Source organism: Toxorhynchites rutilus, chromosome 2 (genome assembly GCF_029784135.1).
Source record: "Toxorhynchites rutilus septentrionalis strain SRP chromosome 2, ASM2978413v1, whole genome shotgun sequence".
Classification (NCBI taxonomy): Eukaryota; Metazoa; Arthropoda; class Insecta; order Diptera; family Culicidae; genus Toxorhynchites; species Toxorhynchites rutilus.
The window spans coordinates 334,755,499-334,777,821 of NC_073745.1; the positions used below are offsets into that span (position 1 = coordinate 334,755,499).

The following is a 22,323-nucleotide window of genomic DNA, read 5'->3' on the forward strand; positions in this document are numbered from 1 at the left end:
AGAGAGAGTCGATGTAGAGAAATCGATCAAATCACTTACACCCCTTTCATTCTATGCCCCTCAATTTATATCTCAAGAACTATGAGTCGTACCGAAATAGTGTGTTAGAAAGAGTTATAGAGTATTGATGGTTGAATATGAAAAAAATGTACACTGAGAAAAAAAATAAGTAGTCTTTTTTTTATTTACAAAATAAAAATGCAATTTGCAATATCCAAAATAGATATTTTAATTTTTTTTAAATTTTTTCATACAAAATAGAAGTCATGTAGAAAATTAAAAAAATGGGCCCAAGATGGTAAAACTATTTTTGACGAACTTTGTGGAACATCGAATTTTTAGGAATTTTCGAAACTTCGAGATTTTGTTTGTTAGCAGTTATTTTTAATCACAAATTATGAATCCTGATGTTATTTAAAACAAAAAAGGTTATTATCAATCTCCTTCTAAATGTAGCCATTCTCGAGATATTTAAAAAAATATTTGTAATTTATTGTCTTTTTAATAGTAAATAGGTCCTTTAAATATGTTTGTCGTGTTATATCATCATGTTCATGAGATTTTATAAATTCGCTTATAATTTCCAACAACTTTTCCAAATACATCGTTATGGTAAAGACAAATGTTTAGGAGTTACGTTACGAAACATTCGAAGACATGTGTGTTAATACAAAACGTAACGAAATTAATTTTTTTTATCTTAATACAAACTTCAGTCAATCAAAAAAATTGTTGGAAATTATAAGAAAATTCATAAAATTTCATGAACATGATATTTTATTTGAGATATAAATTATCAAAGATTTCTCTTACTAAAATCGATACGTTCTTTTCAAAAGTTACGCTTGAGTCAAAAAAATCCCAATTGCTGTGGAAAACTCATATTTCCTCTAACCCAAACGGAATACACACTTTCATTCGAATCAAAAATACTCATGTTTTGTCATTTGTCGATTTCATTTGGAATTGCTCTATAGAAACCGATAATTGAGGTTTTGACCTATCGTCCACATTGTCAAATAAGCTGGGAATGTGTTTGCAGTTAAGCTATGATCAACAGAGAATGTCGATAAAGAGAAATCGATGAAGTCACTTACATCGACATCGACACATCAAATTGAAGTCAATTAGCTTAGATTTAAAAAAAATGCTACACTTGCAAAAAATTCTAGTTTTCGTATCTATTGATTGTATTTGTATAATTTTACTGGCATCGCAGCCATGGACGCTTTATTTTTAAAAATTGTTTCATCAGATATTCAAAAATCAGAGATATGTTCTTTTTCGTTTCCTCAGCTTTCAAGAAAAAATATAGCCCCCTTGGTCCCGAAATCATGTAAACTTTAAAAAAAACGGATACAATCAAGAGTCACGAAAACAAAATTCAATTTTTTCGCAAGTGTAATATTTTTTCAACGAAGGCTTCAATTTGATGTGTCGATCATCTGAATCGGAAAATCGGAAAAAAAAAATATATTTAGAACTATCAGTTAACTTTGAAAAATCATAACTTAAAAAGCAAGAAGAACACATCTTTGATTTTGAGATATTTTAAGTGAAAAATCCTCAGCCTTCAAGATAAAAAATAGCGCCTTTGGTCCCGTAACCATGTAAACTATTAAAAAACAGATTAATCAATAATTACAAAAACAAAATACAAAATTTTTGCTAGTGCGAAAAATATGGAGATTGTATATAATCGAGTCCGCTGTGACACAATTAATCCCTGAACTTCCAAGGATCCTATCAATTTCAACACACTCTCTGTCTATCTGTGAACAACAATGAATCTGCGATGCATCGAAACAATCGTCACTTACCACCCACTGAATTCCCCACCTCTTTCCGTGTGCCTCGTATTTTGCATTTTCTGTTTTCTACTGCTGCTCCACACGGAATGCTTGTAGCATAAACACAAACAATCGCACAGTTATCCACTTGACATTTCACACTTGTTCACGTTTTTCTCTCATTTTCTGTCGTCGCAAGCAGGCACTCATTTATACACCTTAACACATTAAGGACCGCACGTTTTGAGGCAAGCTTGTACGCTTCATTTGTTCGGATGCTACGAATGAGATCCTTTCCTTCGGTGTGGATGAGATGAAGGCGAATCATCGGTAGGCCTTCTTGGCAGACCATGGATATAACCATCAAGTGTAGAAAACACGCGTTATTTCGTGTTCCATCCGTAAGGCTAAGGTTACTTTGGATAGGAGTACGCACGAAAATTTGATTGTACGAATAGAAACAAACAATTTTGTTCGATAGAAGCTGACGAATACGAACGAAGCAAGGGGGAAGCAATGTAACCACACCAATACAACTCAATGTGGTTGTTTAGCTTCACTATTGCATACAATTCGTACGACCACTTTTCTGTATCCAGTGTCACCGCCGCCTAAGGCTAGGCGCAAATTGAGAAGCGGCGCTATATGATTGTTCATCAACACAACTACCACAACCGGCATGACCAGCACGAGAAACCGTGGTTCAGCCACAGCGTCGCGCGAGTCGTGTCTCACGTCATCTGGCCAATTTGCGCCGTTCTATCTGTTTTCATTAGCCACAAAAACAGGCGCTATATCGCGCCAAGTTACTCGCGCTATATGCGTCTCAATTTGCGCCTTGCCTAACAGACGGAACGCGAAACACGAGAAATCTCGTGAGCGGTCCGCAAAGTGTTAAGTAACACATTCGTACACATACACACACACACACACACACACACACACTCATAAACCGTTATAAATAATAAATAGTGTTTTTGTTTCGCTCGACAGTGGATCATATTCATTATGTTCGTTGGGGCGCTTTTCCCATTTCTAAAACATTACATCGGACAGTATCCTGCCCTGTCTCGGAGAAGTCGGGAGAGCTGTTACACTCGACAATCGGTGAGATGGAGAACGTGACAGCTTTGAGAGGCAGAGAGAAAGAGAGTGGGTACAGAAAGCGATGCGGAGAATTTGCAAACGTTGATGGCCATATGTTGAGAAGTGGAAAACGCGCGCATGAGTTTCCACAGTGACCGGGTGGTTTCGGTGGGTTTTGGCTTGTTTTGTGGGGGGTTGGGGGAGGTTCACAAGGTCAACAAGTATTAGCGCAGTGAGCTTCTTTCGGTATTGCAATCTTGTTGGGTTATGTAACCGGTTGTTTAGGATTGAATCATCATCGGTGCTTGTTTATAAATTTTATTGGCACTGCTGAGATGATTTAGCAACGTATATTTCGATTCTGGTGGCTATTAAATTGATCGGCTTCTGCTACAAAGTAGTCCTTTTCGATAAATATAAATGAGCGATTGGATAGATGGATTGTTTTTCTTTGTAAAAGTTGTTGCTTTTGAATTGTTTGTTTTTTATCGGAATAGCAAGCATTCCGCAATTATTATGGAAGCGTTAACCGATAATCCTACAGTCCTGAAATCTAGAGCTCAACTCAAACCGAATTCGTTTTGACGTAGGACTACGTCTAACCGGAAGATATAGGGGGTGAAATGGAAATCTAGGCACTGAACAAGTAGGAAAAAATGCAAGATTTGGTTAACTCTAGCGTTTCTCAATAGATCGCAAAGGTTTTTGCATCAATTGATAGGAAATATATCTACGCATCTATCATAACGAATAACATTTCATTTTTCTTGAGATAAATAATTGAATAATTGTGAAATATCAAGCATTGTCCAAATACACTATGTGCCCATTTTTGATTGGTCCATTTTGTGCTCCTCAAATCGTACCGACCAAAACGGGCAACCAGAGCAGCAGCGAAATAGAATGAAGCACGATTGGAAAGGAAAAAGAAAAAAATGAGGGAAACATTGGTCGCAGTCTCACACATGCGTAATTCTCGAGCCAGCCAGTCAGCTTAAAAATCCCCTCTCCGCTGCCGTAACGATCATTCTCATCCGAACCGTACACCACATCGTTTCGCATCACCTCACATCAACAAACCAACACAAGCAGCCATGGTTGGATATGGTAAAGGAGGAAAAGTGAAGGGAAAGGCAAAATCCCGCTCGAACCGTGTTGATCTGGAGTTCCCCGCAAGGGTAGCTAGGCCGAGCGCGTTAGTACCAGTGCACCAGTCCACCTAGTCGGCGTTATATAGTTTCGGCCGCCGAAGTGATCGAGTTAGCTGGCAAAGCTGCTAGCGACGATAAGAAAGCCCGCATTCGGAACAGAACACATTCGGTTCGGTGGACATCAAGACAACAGGCAGCTGCAGCGAGTGGCGAGTGGCAAACGCAATCGCAAAACGGCATCAGGTAGCAGAAGAAAAAAGTTTGTTCTTTATATAAACTGCTTTGGTGGCAAATCCAGAACAAGACGGCATCGAGGGCGTTCGAAATGGTTTTTTTTTCAAAACCACGAGTACTAAGTTTTCTAAATTGGAACCATTCTATAAAACAAGGCGCTTTTCAGGGCCATTAAACCTTCCAAAAAAGAGTTTAGGAAATATACAGTTTAATGCTTTCTAAAACATTATCCAAAATAATAATAAAACACAAATTGATTTTTTCATAATTTGTTTGCCAGGATCTGATGAGTATGTGAATTTGGCAGTTGTTTTGAGCTTATTGATAGTTGCGGACTTTCCCGATTATTCAATTTTCACCAATTCCTCAATTGTTTCCAGATTGAAAGTACAGTAATTTAAAATTAATTCGACATTTAGATAATTGGACGGACATGTAATGCGACATATTTAGTTGGACATTTTTGTAAACATAGAGTTCGAGGTCCAAATTAAGACCCCACATGGAAAGTCGACACTGTACCACTGTCATCGCAAATGTTCAATTACAGGTTAAAATTACCTCCAATCCGACACTGAGTGGTGGTAATGCGACGTGCCATTGAATGTAATTTACTGTAAAATATGTCACAAGCTGGATGGGAAGAAATTTTCCAACTGTGAAAGCTGTGGCGAGTGGCAAATGCAATCGCTAAACAGAAAGGTTTAGCCGAACAAGATGCCCTTTTTAGCCGGCATGTGAATCCAACGAGCGAACAAATCGAAATGAATGTATTTTTTTGCCATCGCTCCCTTTTAACGCTCATTCGTTCGTCTCGTTGGACTCGCCCCTCTGGCTGAGTCTGCCGATTTGTGAGTGTGTACCGCTAGAGTATAAAACACGCGGACCCCAAAAAAATATCTTAGTTTCATTCAAACCGTAAACCCGTGTGGTTGTACGGCATCGGCATCGTGGACGTAACAAAGGAAGACAAGTTAAGGGAAAGGCAAAGTCTCACTCGAACCGTGCAGGTCTCCAGTTCCTTTTGGTCGCATTCACTGATTGCTCCGCAAGGGTAACTAGACCGAACGGATTGGTGCCGGAGCACCAGTATACCTAACAGCGATTATAGAGTTTGGCCGTCGGAGTGCTCGAGTTGGCTTGCAAAGCTGCTCACGACAATCAGAAAACCCGCATCAAGAACAGAGCAGCTTCGGTTCGGCGCTCATCAAGGCAACAATTAGTTTCAGTGAGTGGCAAAGTGTTTCTCCGGCACGTCGCATTAAATGTAATTTACTGAACAACATGTCACAAGCTGGATGGGAAGAAATTTTCCAACTGTGAAAGTTGTGGCGAGTGGCAAACGCAATAGCTAAACAGGAAGGTTTAACCGAACAAGATGGGAATATCGAGTGATAACAAAAACACAACACCAAAGGATCTTTTCAGAACCATCAACATATTCATAAAGAGTAAACAGTAAACTAATCCATTTTTCAGGTAGATAGGTAGGTATTCACGTAGGAGAAGAAAATAAAACAATATATTTAAAATATATATTTAACAAAAGCTGTCCCCTTTGTATAGTCCTACGTCACTCCGGTTATGTCACCGACATTACCCACCCGTCTTTTTTTATACTCGATATACTAGTAAAATAAAGTAAAATAAGTCAAATTCGCTGAGAGGATTATGTAAGTTATGAAAAAAATATCCAAAGAGTTGGTTTTAATTTTAGGAAATAATACAGTGATTGTCAAAATAAATAAACTGTGAAGATCGATATATTTTCGAAAAGTTTCCATCGTGAGACCACTCGATAAGGGGGTCTTCGTAGCCACTTGGTTACGCGTTCGCTTACTAAGCGATCGGTCGTGAGTTCAAACTCAGGACCCTCAATTGACCATCTTTGTGTTGTTATAGAATAACTAAGTCCACGCAAACATTCATCAGCGATGGAGATCGATCCACGGTCGAAATTAGATCGATTCATCCATACAACTGCTCTGCTCTGCAAGAAACATCGGGCTGCTGTTCTATAAATAACCCAACAATGATCAATATCAACTGTCTCCGCTGTCCGGTCTGCTGAACAATGGAAGAACAGAAAGAATACCCTTACGCCGAAATGGCTACTACTGTGTACTTTACCATAATGTAATGGAACAGAAAACTTAACGCCTAAATAGCTACTACTAACTACTGTGTAATTTACAGTTCATAGAAACATAAACATATGTACATGTACACGATTAAAACCCGGCTCTGTTACAGCTAAAATGCCAATGAGCCTAATAAATAAATAAATGGGATAAAAAAAAAGACCACTCGATTGTTTATGTTTTGAGTATCTAGACGTTTAGGAATAACTGGGTTGGCTCTGGAGGATTTGTACACGTGTTCGCACTCGGTGATGTCGAGAAAAATGTATAACACAGTTGTTTCAAAAACGATTGCCAAGAAGTACGACAATAGCAAGGTAGCGATTGGAAAAAAGTCCAAAGAAGCTGATGAAATTACTATCGGTGGCGGATCGCCCAGGCAGAGGAAGGAAACCCAAAACAGATGCCAAATTATACAAGAAAATCTGGGAAGTGAAAAAAAATTCGAAATTTACCATCCGGTAGATTTGGGAGCTTCAGCTCTCAGTTTCGTATTCGAACTTTTCAATCGGAAGAGCCGGGTTTTTGTGTAGCGCAAGTCGGGTGAAGATCTGCAAGAGCCACATCCAAGGGACGGTTAAACACGAAGAAGGCAACGTGATGGTGCGACAACACTCATTCTTTCGTCGTGTCGCATCAAACCTCGTGAATGATTCGCACATAGCCCGGATCTCAACCCTATTGAAAACCTGTGGGCCATCCTCGAGGGTCGAGAAAACCGGTGTCACCAATAAAACAATTATTTTAAAGCTCTGGAGCGCGCGTGGGAAGTACTCGATCCACAACACAAAAAAAAACCTTATAGATTGAGATATCATCTGTTCTGATAAAGCATAAAGGACATGTCCTGATTTTGAAATGCTTTTGGGGCTGATTTATTTTTCAAAAAACTAGCATTTGTCCCGATTTTTATAGGAAATTCAATTTTGTTGACGAGTTATAATTGTTTTTTTTTTTTATTTTGTTTTTGAGTAAAAACTGTCGGACGTAGGATTACGTCTTTCGGGAACATATTAAAGTACAAATTGAAAAACGAAAATCTGCAGCAACGCGAAAATTGTTCAATTTCAAGTGTTTATCGCTCAGTCATATCCTGATAAATTTACGATATATTATCATCAATCGACTTAGGTACTCCCTAATAATTTAATACAATCAAGAAAAATGTTTTTTTCTTGTCTTTATTTGAAAGACTTTCAGCCGTAGGCTGGTTCGCCTCTGCAAGAAAAATGTCTTCTGCTTCTTCTTCTTCTTCTTCTTCTTCTTTTTGGCTTTTATGTTTAAACTTTTCAGTTTATTCGCCTCTAAGAAAAATGTCTGTTTTATGAAATTAACTATCGAACAATTGAAAAATGTCAAACATTATCTACACGAAAATCCCGCGTTCTGATTGGTCAATTGGCACAAGCAATCTGTGCTCTCTCATTTAATAAGCTCATTTAATAAGAATACGGGACTGCGCGATAAATTATGCGTTTGGTTTGATTTTATGCTGCGGGAAATCTCACGTTTTGATTGATCCAATTTGCGCCTTCCCAGTTCTCATCTCATTTTCCTTCGGCATCTTTTATCGTGCACCATCCAACGACTAACCACCATCCTTCTGCCATGATCGCTCGATTGTACCACTGGTGGAGCGAACAAACAATACCCAACCCAGGTAAATCTGATATGGAAAAGTATATCCAAACACCGAAACATTGCAAGAACATTCAATAGGAATCAGAAGATTTGGGTTGCAGAAGGAACTCTTGCGTTTCGTACATCACAATAGCTTCAAATCCATGCATTGTCTCTGAAACTATTGCGCATGATGTTTGATGACTCGGAAGCCGCCCAAAATTCTCCTCTTCTTTTACAAAACAGAAGTCATCACCACCGGCGTATTTCCACCGCATGGATCGTCCGAGAAATACGTTAAATGAATGGATTTAAGTGTTTTTATCTCTTCAAGTGCAAATAATGGTTTGGTCATAATCAGGTGGTCAGGTCTGTGATAAGTGTCCTGATTTTGACGTGGGACTACGTCTAACCGGAATATATGGGGGGTAAAATGAAAACATAAACACTAAACATGCAGGAAAAAATGCAAGATTTCGAATGCTTATAACTCGAACATTTTCTACTGAATCGGAAAGATGTTTGCATCAATTGATAGGAAATATTTCTACGCATCTATCGCAATTATTAAAATGTTATTTTCCATTAGGTAAATAATTGAATAACTGTAAAATGTTAAGCGTTATCTAAACGCCCTTACTGCCTCGTTTTGATTGGCCCGCTTTACGGTTTCCCCAACACAGACTTTAAAACCAAGCAGCTTTGGGGAAATCGGAATTGCAAATACATGAAAGTAGGGGGACTTTTGTTCTCTCCGAAATGTGTTCCCTAACACAGACTTTAAAACCAAGCAACATTGGAGAAACCGACATTGCAAATACATGAAAGTAGGGGGAGCTTTTGTTCCCACCGAAATGTGTTTCCCTAACACAGACTTCAAATCCAAGGAGCGTGGGGAAGTTGGCATTGCAAATACATGCAAGTCTGGGGTATTTTTGTTCCAATTGAAATGTGTTTCCTTAACACAGACTTCAAATCCATGGAGCGAGGGGAAATTGGCATTGCAAATACATGCAAGTCGAGAGCATTTTTGTTCCGACTAAAATATGTTTCCTGAACACAGGCTTCAAAACCAAGGTGTCTAGGAAAATTGGGATTGCAAATTCATGCAGGTCGGGAGTATTTTTGTTCCGACTGAAATCTGATTACCTATAAAGACTTCTAAACCAAGGTGTCTGGGGAAATCGGCATTGAAATCACATGCAAACTGCGAGTACTTTTGTACTCGCTTACCTTTGTACAGACTAGAATGCGTTTCCCTAACACGGTCTTCTAAACTTAGGTACCTGGTAAGATCGTGCAGACACTAGAGACATTGCATTTGTTCAAATTTTTTCTCACAACTCAAATATATTGAATTCAATTGAATTCGGAAATTGTTTTATTCAATCAATACAAACAAATGATTACTAATCTAAGGTAGTCCCACGTCAACCTTGCGGTAATATCATAGATATAACCCACCCATTTTTTTAAACTTCGACCAGATAGTATCCCTACTTATGAAGAACCAAAGGTTTACAGGAGGTCTTGGAGGCTAAAGGAGGGTATCAACTTTTGAAATGTTCTTGTTTGCATTCAGTTAAACTTATTAGAAGCTTTTCTGATCTGCGCACTTTTTGTCACTGTTTCATTCTGGAATATATTTTTTTCTATAAGGAAAAATTATTTTTTTCTCAGTTCAACATAAATGAGATTCAAAAAGAACCTAATAAATAAGATTTTAAGAATGATTACGATGTGTTTATTTTTTATTATAACCAAAAACATGAAAGAAATAAAAAAAATTAAGTGGGCACTTTATTTTACCAATCACTGTATATTCATTTCATCGTCTTTAACGCTAGAGGTTGGTAGTAAGAACAAACATTTGTATACTTGGCTATGTTTATTTTCAATTTTTAAAGTAGTACATAGTATAATCGAGTTGAAAGTTGAATGACTTCCTACAAATTACTTAACTTTCTTAACTTTCTAGAAATATAGGGAAAATTGTGCAGACTATTGTTATATGTGTTCTTTTTTTCCTTTGAAGGACAGAGTTTTTTTTTTGTATTATAGTGACTTTCAAAACTTTTGGCAGGTTCGTCACTTTTACCTTCCATTTCGGAAAAATGTCGGGAGTGAAAATTGAACTCGTGACCCTCAGCCTGATAGGTATGGATGTTACCACTACGCCAGATCGCCTCCAGACAAGGGGATGTTGTGGTCCTAACTTGTTTTATGGACAGGTAACCTGATCGTTCGGATATGTTGAAGTATATTTTCAGTTACACAAATTCTCTACAGATGCTTCTAATATTTGATTGAAGACAGAAGCACACAGCAGAGCTTCTTTCAGCAGATTGAAGAAACATACAACATCGAATGCTTTTTAGGAATCGATTCAACTTTATCATTGCACTCAACTTCTCTGAAAAATATATGCGTGTAACACATATGCTTATGCATACGGAAAATGACAAATGTGAAAGATAAATGAATTTCTAGCGCATCCAAATTACGCAGCTCGGGAAGGATCAAGTGAATGGAAGTAAATGTAACATTCCATTTCAATCGATCCCTGGTTCGAATGGTTCGAATACAAGAAGATGTGTCGAGAGCGGTGTTCGCCGTCTGTGCCAAATTTCAATTGGACTGGAGCGAACATCTCATTCTCTCTCGCTTGTTCAGTTTCTCCCTCTCTCAGCACTCTCTTTCAATCCATATATTTCCTCCCGCAATTCTACGGACCGTTGGCATCCTTTTCCATCGGAGCGGGATTCAGTTTTTCACTAGGTTTTGCCAAATGTAGGCCACATCCAACCTCCAAACCACGTTTCCACGCCATTCAGTAGAAACAGCAGCAATAACAACAACAACTAGAAGGGGAAATACAACGCGATTTTCACGAAATTTTCTTACGTAGTGTTTTCCATGAGTGTGGCGTGTAGTGGATTTCGGAAACTCGTCCGCGGTCACGCATTGTCCCCAGTGTGAGTGATAATCAAGGTGTTATTTATTTGTTAGAAGAAGAAGAACGCGCAGAAACAGCTACAGTTTTTTATTCCGTGGAGGAACGCGTTCGAAACGCGTAATTGACGCGAGACATCATCAATCACAGCAACCAGCCCGCGCCCGCGTTGGGGGGAACAAGCTGCGAGGTGTCCGCCCATCCGGCCAAGTCAATCAGCGAACCACCCACAACAGACACACGACCGACCTCCAGTAGAGGGAGCGGGAGTGAAACAAAAATTCCAGGCACCATTCTGTCCGGGTGTTGGGCCAAAGACGAATGGCATTGTGTCGTCGCCATTCGGTTCCGATGCTATCCTGTTTGGTCCTGTGTTGTTGAGTGTTGTGTGTGTGAGTGCTTTATGCTGGATCTGTTATTGTTGTGCTTTTGGGTGAATCGTGTACTTTATGCAGTCGGAACAATGGTGTAACAGCAGTGGTGATAATAACTGAGACAACATAGATTTTCTTTCATTCGTATTTCTGAGTGCCATTCTGGAATTGGATGCTTATATAAATTTATTCCTGTTGTAACTACTGTTATTGGGCTAATTGTGGGCGTACTCACGGACTGAAACGAAATGAATGGTGTTTGGAAGTTTTTGAGACTGAATGAGATGACTGAATGATGGAAGCAACAATGATTCTTTGGAATCGAAAAAAATGTGTACAAACAACAAATGGACTTTTACATTTGTTTTCTAATGAATTCAGGATTTAGTTATTTATTGTCGTCAATCAAAATTGTAGACCGATACATTTTCAATACTACATAAAACTACTTACTTAAAACTAAAAAAAACTAAAGAGAGCTGGCTGGATAATTTATCCGTTTAATTTAGAAGAGGATTTTAACAAGTTACATAATTTAAAAAAAAAATATTTTTCATTTATTTATTTATTTCGTCAAACCAGCGTAGACTAAATAAGCTGCCCAAATATTACAGTGAAATTTAACTATATCTTATTCTATTCAGATAATCTTTAAGCATTGACCTTGACATGGTTACATCAATTATTTCACTGTGTTCGTTACAGAGGCTCATCATACGTTTAATAGGACTATATTTGGTATAATTCGTTTTTCGGTGATCTATGCAGAAAATGTTAGGGTTTCTCAGGTGTCTAATCGAAGCGTAAAAATTAGGTTTACTAATATTTCTTCTGAGTCCACTCGTTGTGCTGTGATATCAATAATAAATAGAATCATGGCAGAGTTCCGACGTTCTGTTAGGCTTTTAATATTGATTAGCATACAGCGTGCTTCATATGGAGGGAGATGACATGAAGACCAGCCTAGTTTACGAAGTGCACATAATAAAAATTGTTTTTGTACAGATTCAATTCAGTCTTCGTGTGAAGTTATATAGGAGGACCATACAGTACTACAGTATTCGAGAATTGATCTGACATATGTAATATACGATGTCTTTATTGTGTACGGATCGTGGCAACAAGCGTTTAGTGAAGCTCAACATATTATTTGCTCTATGGATGATTGTATTATAATGATCAACGAAGGTTAGTTTCGAATCTAAGACCACGCCTAAGTCTTTTACTCGTTGACATCTATTGATGGGTTGATTTCCCAGCTTAACACCATGTTTCAAGTGTGTTCTTCTTGTAAAAGTCAGCAAAGTGCATTTCCTAACATTGAGCTGCAATAAACTCTTAGTGCACCATTTATAAAATATGTCAACTTCATTTTTGAATGTTTGAGAGTCTTCTTCATTCTTTATTCCCATATACAGCTCCTTCTTGGTTCTTGAGTGATGTCGCACTATTCATATGTTGTCCGGATGACATTTTTCATCTAATACGCTACCATTGTGTACGTAAATTCGATGTACAGTTATGGGCTCTGGTTATTCATCAATAATTATATTCCATTCACAATGTACAGCAAATGTTCAGATATACTCAAATCAGCGAGGGTTATCAAGTCTTTGAAACCATCAAAATTAAATTAATGTGATCTATTATACCAGGTGTATAAATATGAAATCGTAATTGACATATTTATAGCTGATGCGAAAGGTTAAAAATCATATCGATCGTCATCCAAAATATCAGAAATTTTATGAAGCCACAAATTATTTTTTATTGTATTAAAAATAGGGTATTGTGCGCCTATGAAACCGTTGGAACGATTAAAAGTGAACGTTACCGATAATAATTGATCGAATTGAACCGTCTTCATATCTGCTTCAAAAAAGACAAAACAAAATTATTTTTCCTGATAGCAATGCCCCGCCACAACACCGGCCAGGGAAACAGTTGAGCTACTCATTTCGGATTAACTACCGCATGCAGCTTATTCTCCAGACTTGGCACCCACCGATCACCATTTGATTCCATCGATTGGATATGCACTCGTTGAGCAGTGCTCGAAATTGTTTTTCTGTAATATAGTGGCTTTTAACACTTTTAACTGGTTCGTCACTTTACTTCCATTTTTGGAAGTATATTGGGAGTGAGAATTGAACTCGTGATCTTTAGTGGAGAGGTGCCACTACGCCAAATCGCAATGGCTGGTTTGGCGCAAAACAAAAATATTTTTTGAAAAAAAAAAAATGAATTCATGAGTTGCCTGACATATGGGAAAAATGTCCAGTTTCCAATGACCATTTTATTCAACAAAATATTTTAAACCATTCGGGAACAATAATTGTTCAAGAGATATTGTTCAGAGCTGAGAGAAGGTACACAATTTTTGGGTTATACTTTTTGTAAACTCATAATCTCGATTTTCAAACAGTAACCTGATTCTCATGCCTCAGATCTCTACAATAGAAAACTTAGACAAAACATTGTAAGGGGTTGCATCTAGGACACGACCGCATATTTTCGACGTAGAACTAAGCAATTATATTCGCAAAGCGGATTCCCCCAGGCACATTAGTTTTGAATTCCGTGTTAGGGAAACACAGCTCGGTGGGTACAAAAATACCCCCGACTTGTATGTTTTGACAAAGCGGATTTCCCCAAACACATTGATTTTGAAGTCCGTGTTAGGGAAACACAGCTCGTTGGGTACAAAAATACCCCCGACTTGCATGAAAATTTGCAGAGCGGATTTCCACAGGTACGTCGATTTTGAAGTCTGTGTTGGGGAAACCGTAATTAGACGTTTTGTATGGTATATGCGGATTTTGATTCATTTCTTAAGTGTAAGGGTCTCGATCACGCACGGTATACAAATAGCATTTCAAAATTTCAACTGCCATTATCTTCGAGACAAATCTTCCAACTATGTCATGTTTGATGTTGATACAAAAAATTTTGGCTGATTCATAATCTTTTTGTTTTTTGTCAGCAAAATTAATTTGGCGAAATGAGGTGTACTATGTATGTTGTATACTATACATATTGGGTACAGAAAAAATATGAATATTGTTTAATATTGACGATTGTTTATCGGCCGATAGTTCAATTTGCTCTCAATTTTGGCATCCGACATACGTGCCGTACGAATCACTGAGAATGGGATGCACCCAATGCTCTTGGAATCTCTTTTTGATTCTCCTTCACCGTTCTCTTCTCCGTTGTCAAACTCAAATTAACACTAGAACTACCGACAATTGTTATATAGGGGTAGGGGGGGGGGGCAAAGTGGTCACCTGCTTGTTTGGTAGTATTACTATAGACTATTGACACCGTATTGATAGGCACCTTATGTTTGAAGAATTTAATGAATTTTGAGACACCCTGTCCATCAGTAGGGCTGTAACATGTCGAAATATAAATAAAAACAGAAATTGCTCTCTCGATAGTCATTCGGCCGTAGTTCTGTGCTCATGGTATCCAAGGAATTTCTCGTGAAATTTAGTTTGTTCAAACTGATATGTTGGACAAATCATCAATTTGGACGACTGTTCACATATTCTAGGAGAGGTGAACAGAGTGGTCATAGGTGAATAGCGACTTACAATGATCTGTTTACTAAAGCTGATATACCGCATCACCTTCTGCTCTTGTAGAAGATCCTTTTGTGGCTTTGAGCCTGGATAAATATGCCACTCCAAGCCTCATTATGCGGAACGTTATGTGTTTTTTACAACGTTTTTGTATGCATGAGAAAATTTGATTTGAGACTCTAGGTGAATAGACCAAGCTTATTTCATACATGGACCTACCATATCGAACATGATTTGAACAAATTAGGACGAAAAAAACGCTTAAAGCTATCCCATTTAGCTTGATGTGTGCGAGTGACCACTTTGCCCCCACTAGGTGACCACTTTACCTCCAACAAAAAAAAAGTTCTATTTTTCACCTTTTTTTTAATGATGAAAAATGTACTATTTTGAATTTTTATAGTAAAAGCCGTATGCTATCTCGAACAACAATGAGTTGAACTATAATATTCTTAGAAAAAAAGGGAAATCAACGTATGATGGAATGGAATGCATAACATTTTGAAGCCTAACTTTTTTGTTTTGGAATATGTTATGAACTCATTTTTATCTGGTTGTATGTAGATGTAGTGGACAAAAATATCTGAAAATAATAAAAAATCGATTTCTTTCTGTTTTTTCAAACTTTTTCTAGACTAACACATTTTTTTGCTAACAAATCCAATTAGCCTTATTAAACAGCTTTCATTTGATTTCTATAACGTTCATGTAGGACCTTTACATTCAGAGATATTTTTGTTTGAACGAAAAGTTATCCCTTAATCTTTGAAGATAAATAATTCAATAAATAATTATCGCATCGTAAACAGAGAGGCAGTTTTGAAAACTCCAGTAAATTTTGTTAAAGTAAATTTGTTGCTTCGACGAAGAAAATAATTTGAATATTTTGTACGAATTTCAAAAAAGTGTCAAAATTACGTTTTCTATAGTGTTTTAGGAAATCTTATGTAATTTTGCAAATATTTCAGTAAACTTGAATGTTAGCAGGTAAATTTTTAACATAGTGCATCCCCTAAACTCCTGTGAACATGTCATATAGATACGTTCAGCCGTTTTTTCTAACCGATCGATCGAAGTTTGGAGTAAATTGGAGCAACACTTCATCGCACACTGTAACAAAAGTACAAAATGCTCTAACCTCCAAATAAATGATTCGTTATTTCCGTTTGTGGATATGACGATTGTAAGGAGTGATGATAATCGCACATATACTTACGTATTCTCACATATACACACACTCCACCCCTCTAATTATTCATTTGAAAATGATGTTTATTTATATCCTTCCTGGAGTGCATTCAGCGTTTTGTGCAGATAGTTTCATCAACAGAAATTTCAGCTTGTTGATGATCATTTTCTCCCGAAGATGACGACAGTATCAACATTCTTCTCGGTCTACGTAAATTGATTCTCTTCACTATTGCTCTCTGATGAAACAAACACTTTTTCTTGTGATTGATACTGGTCAAATTGCAGAATTTTATTTTATAAACATTTTGATCGATATCAGAAAGGTCTTCTCTAGAATCTGTTACGTCCTCTAAAACTCTAGATATGTTCGGGCGTCTCGGCATTTTTGGGTTTTCAAACCAGAAGTAGTATTCTTCTTCTGTAGGAGCATTGTACCAATGCGACCATTAGTTTGATCTATTGTAGTGCACTCCAGTTTGCTATGTATGCAGTGTCAGTTCGTTCCATCACTCAGACAATAAGTGATAGTCGCACCAGGACTTTGCATATCCCCCCACGAAGGTATGACTTCCTTTATAAAGCTCCGTACCTGTTTTGGTTCAGCAGACCAAATCTCGTTAGGCACAAGAATGCCTTTTCCAAGAATTCGTAGTTTTCGCTGAATTAGTGTACTGCATTGACACAGTAAATGTTCCGAAGTCTCAGCTTCGGAATTGCAGAAACGACAGTTATCATCTGCCAGTTTTCATATTTTTTAAGGTGATACCTGCTCGGACAGTGTCCGGTCAATAGACCGGTTAATGTACTCAAATCTGCCTTATTCAAGCTGAGTAGGTTGCGTGTTATTCTGTTACAAGGTGTAATGAATAATTTGGATTGTCTTGGTGTTGATAGAGCCCTCCAGTTGGCTTCAATCATTGATATTTCCCAGGTTTTGAGCTCCGATTTCATGCATGATGTAGATAATCCACAAAATGGCTCAGGCCCGACGAATTGAGTTGAAGATCCTAATCTATCGGCTTTTTCATTACCTTCTATACCGCAATGACCAGGCACCCAGTATAGATTAACTTCGTTAGTAGCAGCTAGTTGTTTTAAGGATAAAATACATACCCAAACTAGCTTTGACTGACATGTGTATGCTTTTACTGCATTAAGAGCTGCTTGGCTATCTGAGAAGATACTGATATTGGCATATCTGTATTTTCTAGTTTCTTTTGAAAATTTTAGACAGTAAAATAAAAACTATTAAACAACTTTTGGCATTTTCTTTTTATTCATACTTCGAGTCCAAGCCCGTATGCTCGCACCTTCCTCTTTACCCCGTCCATAAGGTTCTGTACAACGTCAGGTTGTAGTTTTTTTTGAACAGAAATCTATTTTCTCTTGAAGTCCGCCTCCGATTTGACAACTTTTGGGTTCTTCCGGAGGGCCTGCTTCATAATCGCCCAATATTTCTCTATTGGGCGAAGCTCCGGCGCGTTGGGCGGGTTCATTTCCTTTGGCACGAAGGTGACCCCGTTGGCTTCGTACCACTCCAACACGTCCTTTGAATAGTGGCACGAAGCGAGATCCAGCCAGAAGATGGTCGGGCCCTCGTGCTGCTTCAATAGTAGTAGTAAGCGCTTCTGTAGGCATTCCTTAAGGATAACCTGCCCGTTTACCGCGCCGGTCATCACGAAGGGGGCACTCCGCTTTCCGCAAGAGCAAATCGCTTGCCACACCGTGTACTTTTTGGCAAACTTGGATAGTTTCTGCTTGCGAATCTCCTCCGGAACGCTGAATTTGTCCTCTGCGGAGAAGAACAACAGGCCCGGCAGCTGACGAAAGTCCGCTTTGACGTAGCTTTCGTCGTCCATTACCAGGCAATGCGGCTTCGTCAGCATTTCGGTGTACAGCTTCCGGGCTCGCGTCTTCCCCACCATGTTTTGCCTTTCGTCGCGGTTAGGAGCCTTCTGAACCTTGTATGTACGCAGGCCCTCCCGCTGCTTGGTCCGCTGGACGAATGAACTTGACAAATTCAGCTTATTGGCGACATCCCGGACCGAACTTCTCGGATCACGTCTAAACTGCTTAACTACGCGCTTGTGATCTTTTTCACTGACGGAGCATCCATTTTTGCCGTTCTTCACCTTCCGGTCGATGGTTAGGTTCTCGAAGTATCGTTTTAGTACTCTGCTGACCGTGGATTGGACGATTCCCAGCATCTTACCGATGTCCCGATGTGACAACTCCGGATTCTCGAAATGAGTGCACAGGATTAATTCACGACGCTCTTTTTCGTTCGACGACATTTTTCCAAATTTACGAAAAATTGACAGTGAAGCATGGCCAACGTGATCTATACACTCTTATCTGATTATAAGCGAAAGCTGAAAATATAATTCCTAAAAATTAAATTTCTACAGCGTTTTTTCCGTGATGCAATTTGATGTGACACACCCTTTACCAGCTCCCGTAGATTTACCGATTTTAGATCCATCGGTATAAAACACGAGTGATCCTGGACGAGTTTTGGGACCACCTTCTTCCCATTCGTTGCGATTGAATTCAGTCACTTTGAAGGGAACACTGAAGTTAGTCTTTGTTTCCATCCAGTCTTCATTCATGCTTACTATAGTGTTCAGTTGAAAATCTTTCAAGATTTGTAAATACCCTGTGAGATCTCCTTCTAGAAAATGTTTTATACGTTTCAGCCTAAGAGCACCTTTTTCCGCTTCAAGTTGCACATATTGGTGCAAGTGTAGAAGGTATAAAAGAGCATCTAGGGCTTTGGAAGTTGCGCTAGGAATTGCTCCAGTTATTGATAAGCATGCCAGACGTTGTAGTTTATCGAGCTTTTTCTGAGCTGATATTTGTGTAGTTTTAGACCACCCCACCAGCGAAGCATATGTTAGTCTGAGTCTCACAATTGCCGAGTAAATCCAGTGAATCATTCTCGGTTTTAGTCCTCACTTTTTCCCAAAAATACTACAACTCCAGAGAGCAGTATGTTGCATACTCCAGTTGGTCGTTCCAATTTAGTTTTGGTCAAGCATTACACCTAAATATTTGGTTCGTTTTGAAAGCTCCAATTGTACACCTCCCAATCTAGGAGGTGGAATCTTATACTTTCTTTTTCTGGTAAATGGAATTATGACTGTTTTTGAAGGATTAACACTAAGTCCTTCCAAGTTGCACCATTTGAGTGTGTAGTTAAGGGCTGTTTGCATTCTATTGGAAATAGTATACTCACATTTACCCCTCACTGAAATGATTATGTCATCAGCAAAACCAATGACTTCGTATTCTAAATTAGCTAGGTTATTAAGAAGATCGTCGACAACTAGGGACCACAACAGAGGAGACAGAACTCCTCCTTGAGGGCAACCACTAGTTGGTTTCGTTGTTAGAGCAGATTCTCCTAATTTAGCTGTTATTAGTCGGCTGGTTAACATGGCATGTATCCAGTTGGAGATGCACATGTCAAAACTACATTTTTTCATAGCTTTATTTATAGAGTTGTAGGATGCATTGTCAAACGCTCCCTCAATATCAAGAAAAGCTGTAAGTGAGATTTCTTTAGCATCAAAATACTTCTCTATTTTTGAAATTAACGTCTGAAGCGTTGTTTCAGTTGATTTATTTGCTTGGTAGGCAAATTGAAATTTGTTCATTGGTCTCCTGTTCAAATATGATGATTTGATGACCTTTCCATCATTTTTAAGATGACAGATGTTAGACTAATTGGTCTATACGCTTTGGGAGTCGTCCTGTCACGTTTGCCAGCCTGGGAATAAATATAACCCGGACTTCTCGCCATTTACTAGGAATGAAGCTTAGTACCATACTAGCTCTAAACATCTCCGTTAGAAGAGGGACAGTGATATCCTTGCTTTTTTGTAACAGCAGCGGATAAATCCCGTCTGGTCCTGGAGATTTAAAGGGCTTTGTACGAGTAATTTCGAAGTCCAGGTTTTATTTGAATAAATTAGGTTCGATTTCACAATTTATTTCGATTTCACAACTTATTTCGATACCACAACGCAGATCGAAGATGCTGTAACACGCTATCTAGCTTTGAAAAGAGTAAGAGATCGTGCTGGATATTTCATCTCTTTATATAGGGCAGATTTTCTCGATTTGCTTCTGTATCCCTATCCTTCGAAACAATGCGATAGAGATTAGACGCAAATTACCAAGGCTAATCCTTTTGTTTTTAAATGGATTGGGCTTTGGGTGGATACAATGCTTATAATAGTTGTATGAAAAGATACTAATGTGGCGTGTGCCACAACAGGTACAATGCTTATAACGTGACGTGTGCCGCAACAGGCTTCAAGGAATCCACTGCCCATTCAATGCTTGACTTGGTGAAGACCATCCTAGCCAATTCATTAGCTCTATTCCCGTCTCTGATTAGACAAGATTGAGCTGTGTTGAAGACCTGTGCGTGTCCGGGAATCAATTGGATTGAGCCTGAGAAGTGTGTTTCCATCATGATACTAAGTGTTTCCTGGGAATCGGTTGTATATTGACCATTTCCTTTTTCAGACTACCAAGTCCGTTGGTATGATAGCTTAGAAGCAGCAATTGTTCCGGAAATTTTGATTGGCTGGTACCGTAGTGGCAGATTGACGTAGTTCCTAAGCAATTTTGGTATAAGAAACATTAAAAATCACGACCGGTCGGTATAAATAGGTATACCACATATGTATATCAGAAAAATTGGAAGTGAGAGACCAAAATAATTTATAATATTGATCTATACATCAATACATGAATTTAGAAAAAGTCATAACATCATTAAAAAATATTTCAAAAAATTTCAATACAAAATCTTGCGAACAAATTATATAACTGGTCATTTTGACCGGTTGGTATTTCTAGTGTTAAATACAGTCTTTCGAGAATATTCGGCCGACAGTTGGCTAGTGTGCGGTAGCTTTTGCAATCATCGTATATCGCTCCATACTGATTGAGTCGTCCGACCAATCTATCGGCCGACAAAAGTCTGCGGTCTGCGGGGCTCTAGTAGTTTCGTAAAAGAATGTTATACCGCGGATTGGTGATACATTCCGTGATTAGAAGAATGACATCAAATCTGAAAAATCAATCAGTAGACATAAATTGTTTCCCCAATTTTTGCAGTGTCAGTGCTACCTAAAACAGGAAATTTATCCCAAGGCATGCATCTGTCTACGAAACACTACAACTCCAACCGACAGTAGAATTAACCTCAACATTTTTGAGTGCAACACACTATAGTGCTGAAAGCGTTATGTAACTGGATGGAGCGCGGCTGCTCTCGGTAGTGAATGTCCGTCCGTCTGCGAAAAGCGAAAAAAAGAATCAAATCATCCCCCGCAAACGAACGAATCGGTATAAACTCAGCCCGTAGCCCGTACTAAATATGTTGCAGGAACTGTTCCAGTGAGTTACGATTACTACAGTCGACTATCGCATCGCCCACCGCGCGAGTGTGCCAACAAACAGCCTTCGCCCTTGATCCCAACATTTTTTCCGCCCATCGATTGAAATACACAACCTTCATCGGTTCGGCTCTTGTTGGTGTGCGCGTGTGTATGTGTGCTGTGCTGTCGGCGAGGGAAAGCGGAGAAGATTCGGTTCGAGTCAGCTGATCTGTTTGCCGGTTGAGAAACGTGAAAATTTGGGCCATTGCCGATTCCGTGAAGTAGAAGAATCTTGTGTGGTCGGTCAGTTTCTTGTTCGGTGTTCTGTGACGACGAGGGAAAACACTCATTCGTTTCCAGTGAAGAAAAAAGGAAGTGGAGGACTGTTGACCCCCGCGGCGCCCACCCACCCCCCGCAAACAAGCAACGATGAGTCAAAATTTCATCAATTTCTCCGAAATTAGAGGTAAGTGAGTGCATTGCCGATTGGAGAATAGGTTGACGTTTCTTGAAGAACTTCCAGTTTTTTATCAGGTATCTGCCCAAGGTCAATAAGGTTATATTATTTTTTCTGATAGCCCCCATAGAGGCTACAACATGGAACTATTTAGACACTCACCCAAACAATCACCATGATTTGGAAGGTATTATCGTAGGCCAATCGGAATCGCCTGATTTTTTTTGCCGAGCTGCCGTCGCGATTTTTGACGTAGGACTACGTCTAACCGGAAGATATAGGGGGTGAAATGGAAATCTAGGTACTGAACAAGTAGGAAAAAATGCAAGATTTGGAACGCTTATAACTC

The 22,323-nt window shown here is 38.8% G+C and overlaps 2 protein-coding genes across 8 annotated transcripts in view; both read left to right on the forward strand.

Moving 5' to 3' along the window:
• LOC129771581 (calcium-binding protein E63-1) overlaps positions 1–22,323 on the forward strand; it is a 236,331-nt gene that overhangs the window by 106,365 nt on the left and 107,643 nt on the right. The window contains exons 1-2 of one of the 7 annotated variants that reach the window (XM_055775371.1): positions 10,816–10,997; positions 21,255–21,983. The exons of 4 other annotated variants lie outside the window; for them this stretch is intronic. In XM_055775371.1, the coding sequence (XP_055631346.1) occupies positions 21,947–21,983 (37 nt within the window). In that variant the 5' untranslated portion in view covers positions 10,816–10,997; positions 21,255–21,946. Of the gene's footprint in view, positions 1–10,815; positions 10,998–21,254; positions 21,984–22,323 lie in introns of those variants that run through there. 2 more of the 7 variants (XM_055775372.1, XM_055775374.1) reach the window with 2 other exon arrangements.
• The window catches only part of LOC129771579 (epsin-1), a 280,095-nt gene that overhangs the window by 14,552 nt on the left and 243,220 nt on the right, over positions 1–22,323 (forward strand). The gene's annotated exons all lie outside the window — the stretch shown is intronic.